The sequence below is a fragment of the Cricetulus griseus genome (genome assembly GCF_003668045.3).
Source record: "Cricetulus griseus strain 17A/GY chromosome 1 unlocalized genomic scaffold, alternate assembly CriGri-PICRH-1.0 chr1_0, whole genome shotgun sequence".
NCBI lineage: Eukaryota > Metazoa > Chordata > Mammalia > Rodentia > Cricetidae > Cricetulus > Cricetulus griseus.
Window position 1 is genome coordinate 127,688,046 of NW_023276806.1, and position 8,191 is coordinate 127,696,236.

At 38.2% G+C, this 8,191-nt stretch overlaps 1 protein-coding gene across 1 annotated transcript; it reads left to right on the plus strand.

The window, feature by feature from the left end:
* Nucleotides 1–2,900: 2,900 nt before the first annotated feature.
* Agtr1 (angiotensin II receptor type 1) lies at nucleotides 2,901–3,980 on the plus strand. Its single transcript, XM_035451921.1, has one exon. It carries the CDS (start codon nucleotides 2,901–2,903, stop codon nucleotides 3,978–3,980), a length of 1,080 nt encoding a protein of 359 aa, XP_035307812.1.
* The last annotated feature ends 4,211 nt before the right edge of the window (nucleotides 3,981–8,191 follow it).

Consider the following 8,191-nt stretch of genomic DNA (forward strand, 5'->3'; position numbering starts at 1 on the left):
AGCTTGTAAATTGCATTCCAAATCCATGCTTATAAATTTGTCCTTTCAAATGCAGATGTTTTCCGTTTTTGTTCTAAGCTGGTAGTCATCTCAGACTTGTCAGTACAATTTTACTCACTCCAAACAAAATTATTGGAACCAACTGATTTGTGTGATGTCAAAATAGGGTTAAGAGGGGAAAAGGAAGGAGGGGAGAGTTTCTTCCTTGCTCTAACAATCATGGCTCCCAAGGGATTGTCATACTCTAAGTGAATTTCTATTTTTTGTTGTCCTTATTCTCAAGCCAAGCCAAATATTCCTACTCTTTCTTGGTATAGAGTTCACTCTGGCCTCTTTCATTTTTTAAACATTCATTAACCTTGGCATTTCTAAATATTTTCCTGAGCAAAATCCAGCTACTTCCAACTACATATGAGAGTAAAAATAAGCAGGTAAATTAATCCCAACTAAGGTATGAATGATTACTATCCCATAAAGGTTTTATGAGGTAATAAACTTGCATAAAGAATATTTATCTGCTGGGTGTTGGTGGCACACACCTTTACTCCCAGCACTCGGGAGGCAGAGGCAGGCGGATCTCTGTAAGTTCGAGGCCAGCCTGGTCTACCAAGCGAGTTCCAGAACAGGCTCCAAAACAATACAGAGAAACCCTGTCTCGAAAAAAACCAACCAAACAAACAAACAAAAGAATATTTATCTGAGGAAATTATACCATTAGTTTACTGTGAGTTCCATAATTATAATGAAAGCAATGAAAAGGTTAAAAAAAAAAAAAAGGGGAAGTCCTCCTGATTGAGAAGGAATTAAGCTTACCTCCTTCAAAGCCATGGGTTGTGTCATTTTCTTTCCCTTGCAACTTGTACTGTTTTACAAACCACACATGTCTATGGTTTTTCTGCCTGATATTTTCATTTTCTTGTCAATATTGCCATGTTGATGCTGGATGTTTTCCATGACACTCATGAGCAAGCCGGAGCATAAATACTGGCTGACGCATCCTATAGAAAGCAGTCTCAGGCCTGGACACTCAGAAGATTCAGTCTGCTTTGCAGTTCACTCATGCATTCCCCAGTCTCAATCACAGGACTTTCACCAGTCAAGTGGGGAGGATATGCCAAGATCCTCAAAGTGTCAAAACGTATGTCCAATGTTCCAAGACTACTTGAAATAGTTGAGAAGACTTCACAGAAAACATGACAAATGGAGTAGGTGATGCCTATGTGTAGTAGCTAATGTCCCTATCTGTGAAAGGAGGGAGGGTTGAAATTATATAAAGCTGTATGCAAGGGAAAAGATAATGAGGGTGGAACTAGACATTTAAAGAGGGACAATAGCTTGACCTACCCAGGAAACACAAAAATATCCCTTCTTTTTGAGAGTGTTATCCCCCAAAATCTGCAGCTGGAGTCTTCCTGCATTGTACTTCGATAGGCAAGAGTGCGGATTCCAAACACCATGCTGAGAAGAAAAATAAACCATATTCCTGTTGCTATTCTTCCCCAGGGCACATTGTCATAGTGAAATGCACGGTCGTATGCTTGTAGGAATCTAATTATGACATCACAGCAGAATCTGTATAATTAACACCATGGCTTGCCAGGCTACCCTCACCTCACAGCACTACAGCTCCAAACGCTGTCATGCTACTCTTTCTTTTTTTTTCTGTCTCAGATTTTTTTTACATTTAAATTAGAAACAAGCTTGTTTTATATGTCAATCCCAGTTCCCTCTCCCTCCCCCCCCCGTTCCCCCCGCCCCGTTCCCTGCCCCCCATCCCAGCCCCCAGGGGATCATTTGGAGCCATATCATTTGGAGCGGGGTCTAGGCCCTCCCCCGTGTGTCTAGGCTGAGAGAGTGTCCCTCTATGTGGAGTGGGCTCCCAAATTCCATTCATGTACTAGGGATAAATACTGATCTACTGACAGAGGCCCCATAGACTGCCCAGGCCTCCCAACTGACACCCACTATCAGGGGACCTGGGTCAGTCCTATGCTGGTTTCCCAGCTATCCGTCTGGCATCTATGAGCTCATGCTACTCTTCTTACAGAGTCTCAGCATTCCTCCCAGGACTTCCTGATAGATTTACATAAGACAGAGTGTATGTAATTTTAAAATCACAGCTTAACTGTTGGTCATGTGAAATGTTGGAGAAATACCCACAAAAGTCTCTATGGAACTCCTTCCCAAGCATCTAAACATCCAAATACCTTAAACAACTATCCCCGTTTTCCAGTCCTTACTAGCAATAGAGAGATATGTCTTGGAAATAAGTCTAGCCTAACCTGTTCATTTGGCACCCTTACTACCCAAATAGCAAATTAAATACTTCAGCATTAAGTCTGGAAAGGGCCAATAGGAATGAAAGTTCAAAAAGGGCTTTTGGTAGTCTGAGTTGGGAATTTAAAAAGTAAACAGTTTCACCTGAAGCAGCCTGAAAAACCATGGAAGGAATTTTATTCCTTCCTTCCTTACTACCCCTCTTAAATCTATTTCCACAGTGACCAACAGCAGCTGACTGCTTAAGGGAGAATGCTATACCCAAGCAATGACTGAGAGATAAAACAAATTGGTTATAAAAGAAGATATGTACACACCATACTCTTCATGTTAAAGATCTGTTAATCAGCCCCACTCATCCCAGCTCTCAAGTCATTTGGAAGAGCTAATTTAGTTTGGTCATGTTTTCCAATGCTTACATTGTTATTTCCAATGCATTTACAAGCCTATAGAGATTTATGATCTAATATTTTTCCTAAGACTAAAAGTGAATTCTCGGAGTTGTGATTGAGAATTAAAATTGCTTATTTGCAATAGGAACCTACACTTTTTAAAATAAATCTTTGTTTTCTCCAGGTGCGTTTTGATTAGTGTCTGAGAACAACACACCCCAAGAGAGCAACATGCTCCTTAACTCCTCTACTGAAGATGGAATTAAAAGAATCCAAGATGACTGCCCCAAAGCTGGCAGGCACAATTACATTTTTGTCATGATCCCTACTCTTTACAGTATCATCTTTGTGGTTGGAATATTTGGAAACAGCTTGGTAGTTATTGTCATTTACTTTTACATGAAGCTGAAGACTGTGGCCAGTGTTTTTCTTCTGAATCTTGCCCTGGCTGATCTTTGCTTTTTGTTGACTTTGCCACTGTGGGCTGTGTATACAGCTATGGAATACCGCTGGCCCTTTGGCAATCACCTGTGTAAGATCGCTTCAGCCAGTGTCAGTTTCAACCTCTATGCCAGTGTGTTCCTGCTCACCTGTCTCAGCATTGATCGCTACCTGGCCATTGTCCACCCAATGAAGTCTCGCCTCGGCCGAACGATGCTAGTGGCCAAAGTCACCTGCATTATCATCTGGCTGCTGGCTGGCTTGGCCAGTTTGCCAGTTGTCATCCACCGAAACGTATTTTTCATTGAGAACACCAATATCACAGTTTGCGCTTTTCATTATGAGTCTCAGAACTCAACTCTCCCCATAGGGCTGGGCCTGACCAAGAATGTTTTGGGCTTCCTGTTCCCTTTTCTGATCATTCTCACCAGCTATACTCTAATTTGGAAAACCCTAAAGAAGGCTTATGGCATTCAGAAGAACAAGCCAAGAAATGATGATATCTTTAGGATAATTATGGCGATTGTGCTTTTCTTTTTCTTTTCCTGGGTTCCCCATCAAATCTTCACTTTTCTGGATGTGCTCATTCAGCTGGGAGTCATCCGTGACTGTAAAATTGCTGACATCGTGGACACTGCCATGCCCATCACCATCTGCATAGCTTATTTTAACAACTGCCTGAACCCTCTGTTTTACGGCTTTCTAGGGAAAAAATTTAAAAAATATTTCCTCCAGCTTCTGAAATACATTCCCCCAAAGGCCAAGTCCCACTCAGGCCTGTCAACAAAAATGAGCACTCTTTCCTACCGCCCTTCAGATAACATGAGCTCATCGGCCAAGAAGCCTGCATCTTGTTTTGATGTGGAGTGAGGAGTTCAAAGCCTGCTAGTGAAGTGATCCGCTGACAAGAAGAAGCCAGAGCAGCTTTTGGCGAAACAGCTCACTGCCAAAGGGATGTTCAACCCCCACCCATTTCAGTGTTGAAGCAGAGAATGGACTTGGTGAACTGTACATGTTTTCTAGAGCACTGAACAAAAGCTTTGGAATAGGAGCAAAGCCACTGTTCACCACTTTTTTCATTGACTGGATAATAACTGCTCCAAGAACAATGTCAAAAACTGAGTGACTATTGATTTTGAAACAGTGTACAGGGCGAAAAGCAATGTCCCCTGTCTCCTCTCATCCTGTTGCTTTTGATTTCCACATGAAGGTATTTAGAATATAGTAAATCTGTAGACAAGCATAAAGGAGAAGGGAAGTCAGCAGCTTCCAAGGGGCAGGGAAGCTTTTCCATCTGTTCAGCTACTAGTGACTATGACACTGTTGTCCCTATGATTTGCTAAGCAGTAGCCATCAAGTTTCAAAACTTTTTGTGAAGTTCAACCAGTAGCTCAAGAAACCACACTACCAAAATAGTGTCCACTCCATCTTACGTGTATATAATGATGTTATAGCAGTCGCATACCAAAGCTGATTCACTTTTGAAGTGGTGATTGTGTCCCAGGAAACTGTGTCTTCCTGGGCAGACCAGTCTTCACAGTCTTTGTTAAGCAGAGTTGTCATAAAATATGTCTTACTGTTCTAAAATGTATATATTCTATGTGTACATATAGCTATATCTCTAAACTGTTGTTTGATTAAAATCTAGCAAACATATTTATCTTGAAATAAAAATTTATCATAATGTGTTTAATCTTCACCACTTAAAACATATATTGATTTAATTTTTAGTTAAACCATGAGCAGACATGAAGATATTTTAAGTTTGATTTAATTGTAATAATATGGGTGGTTATAAATTTTCAGCTTTTACTACCTTTATTTATTGTGGGGCACACACGTCCCACAGCACACATGTAAAGGTCAGGGGATAACCTGGGGGAATCAGTTCTCTCTGTCTGCCATGTGGGTTCACAGGACCCAACTTAAGTTATCAGTCTTGGAAGCAAGAACATGTAACCACCAATTCAGCAGTCACTATACCTTCTTAAATCCCACTTTTGAGAAGATTCAGAAGAAAACACTTCATTATAATGAATAACATGGAATAAACATCCTTTTGAAATTGTCAAAGTTATTCTGCATAACAGAAGAAAGCACCCATCCTTTATAATACATTATTTTACCTGTAATTTTTAATATTGGCTTTGTCTAATTATGTACATGACCACTGTAGGAAATTTAGGAGATATATAAAAATGATAAAATAATAAGTCTTATTTAGTACTCCAATGCAAACAAAAAATTGATCATGCTAACATTTCATTCCATTTGCTTCTGATATTCTGTGCTAAGGGACACACATAAATTATTACATTGACTCATAATAAGCATAGAACTTTATATTTTTCACTCAGGGTCATAGCACAGTTGCCTCCTACCCTAACAATTTTTCTCAATCATTGAATATTTGATTGTTTTCAAGTAAAGACATACTTCCATGTAGCTAGCTAATCACTAATTTGGAACCTTTTGTTTTGTTTTCAGTATTCTAAGTTTCACAAAGATGAACATTCAAGAACATGGATGTGACAGATTTCTCATCTTCTAACTAGTATAAATGAGTATAAAGAGTATCCAGTTGTAAACAGTACTCAGTGTTTTCTAAAATATGCAAAATAAGTTATCATGTTGCCAACTGTTTGACTCAGCAACATGAGAAATTTAAAAAATTTCATTAGAAAGTTTATTGTAGGGATTCTCATGCTATATACAAGTGTGAGGACTTGACCATATTCCAAAGAACCTGCTGTAACACAATGTTCCTATCTGGCAATTGTATCGTTCTTCAACCTAGAGGCTGCTCATGAGGCCAACATGAAGGCTAAGATGCCCACTCTTGTCCCGCCCCACAAAAGAATAAAAAAGAAAAGAAAATTGTAGCCAAACGACTTAGTATATGTAAACCAGTCGATGAAAGCTACGGAGAAGGAATTCCTTTAGAGAGGATCTGGTGCACAAGGCAGAATGTCCACCACCAGCCTTTCATTCTCTTTGCATAAACCGTTCTTTTCTGAATAGGTGGTTACATTCACCTTGTGTTATTTTTCTCTTGAATTATTTTAAATTATGCTAACATAATGCCTACCCTCTACCAATGTTCTTTATTTTCACAAAGAATCGCCTCCAAACATTAAATTCTATCTCAACCCAAATTATAGGATAGACTTACTTCTACACACCACTACTAATAACAACAACAGCAGAAATATCAAAATCAACAGACACTGTTCATTGATATCTGTCAACAAACTAACAGAGTGGGTTCAATAAAAAACCTTATCATCAAGGATAAGACATCACCTCAGGGTGAAAGATTGAAAACAGATGCTCCAAGAAAATGGACCTAAGAGCAAGCTGGTATAGATATTCTAAGATCTGACAAAATAGACTTCCAACAAAAAATAATCAGAAGAGTTATGAAAGGACACTGCATACCAATCAAAAGAAAAATCCACTGAGAGAACATTAGAATTGTAACATCTATGTACCAAACACTAGGGCAAAGAAGTTTTCTAAAAAAAAAGAAACAAAACAAAAATTGCTACTACAGCTCTAATCACATATTGACCCTCACACATGGATAGTGGGAGACTTCAATATACCACTCTCACCAACAGGCAAGTTATCCAGATTAAAACTAACAGAGAAATGCTGACATTATAAACCAAATGGACCTAACATAAATTTATAGAATATTTCATCCAAACACAAAAGAATATACATTCTTCTCCATAGCTCATGAATTCTTCTAAAACTGACCACATACTCAGACATAAAGCAAGTCTCAACAGATATAAGAAAATTGAAATAACACACATTATCCTAACTGAGGACCATAGATTAAAGCTTTAAGAACAGCCATAGAACCAAAAGAAAGCTTACAAACTCATGGAAACTGAACAACTAACTTTGAATGGAAACTATGTCAAGAAAGAAATTAAAGTCTTTGTAGAATTGAATGAAAATAAATAGACAACCTATCCAAACTTATGGGACACAAAGAAGGCTAGTTCATGGAAAGTTTATGGCACTAAGGGCCTACATATTAAAAAAAAAAAGAAGGTGGAATCTCATACTAGCAACTTATCAGCACATCTGAAGGCTCCAAAACCAAAAGAAGAAATCACACCCAAAAGTAGTAGATAGCAAGAAATAATAAAACTCATGGTTTATATAAGTAAAATAGACATAACAAGAAATAATACAAAGAATCAATGAAACAAAGACTTGATTCCTTGAAAAAAAATCAAACATTTATGCAAGTTATCCAAAAGGCAGAGAGAAAATATCCAGTTAGCAAAATTAGAAATGTAAACGGGGATATAACAACAGATATTATGGAAAACAAGAGAATCATAAGGATAAACTTTAAAAACCTGTACTCCATTCAATTAGAAAATCTAAATGAAATACATAATTTTATAAATGTATACCACTTACTAAAGTTAAATCAAGATCAGATAAGTATTTTAAAGACACATATAACTCCTTGTGAAATAGAAGCCTTCACTGAAAGTCTCCTAACCAAAAGGGCCTAGGACTTGACAGTTTTAGTACAGAATTCTACCATACTTTCAAAAAAGAGTTAACCTCAATGCTTTCCCAATTCATTCACAAAATAGAAAAGGAAGGAACATTTCCCAAATCATTTCATGAGGCATCTGATGGAAAAAATGTGAGCTTTGGAACTAGTCTTTTTGCTCCAACAGTTCCATTACTATCTGAATCCAAACGACTTCTGAATGATGGATGATAAGGCACATGGACATATATTCCTCAGCCTAGTTCCTGATGCTCCTATGTCACATAAAGTATCTTTTCAGATACAATCTCAAGAAAAATCTGTGTTGAACCTGTCAATCTTACAGAGCATTTTATCAAGCATGATAAATATTTTTTGGTTCACAGGCATTCAAATTGATAATTTTTCAGAAAAAAAATGAGCTTCGTGTCTCCAAAATGGAAGAGACAGGGGCAGGAAGAAGAGGAGGAGGGAGGGAAAGAGAGAGTGAGAAAGAGAGGGAGAGAGAGAGAGAAACACATTGGTCTGGACAACCACAAGAAGCCCTGCTGGAATT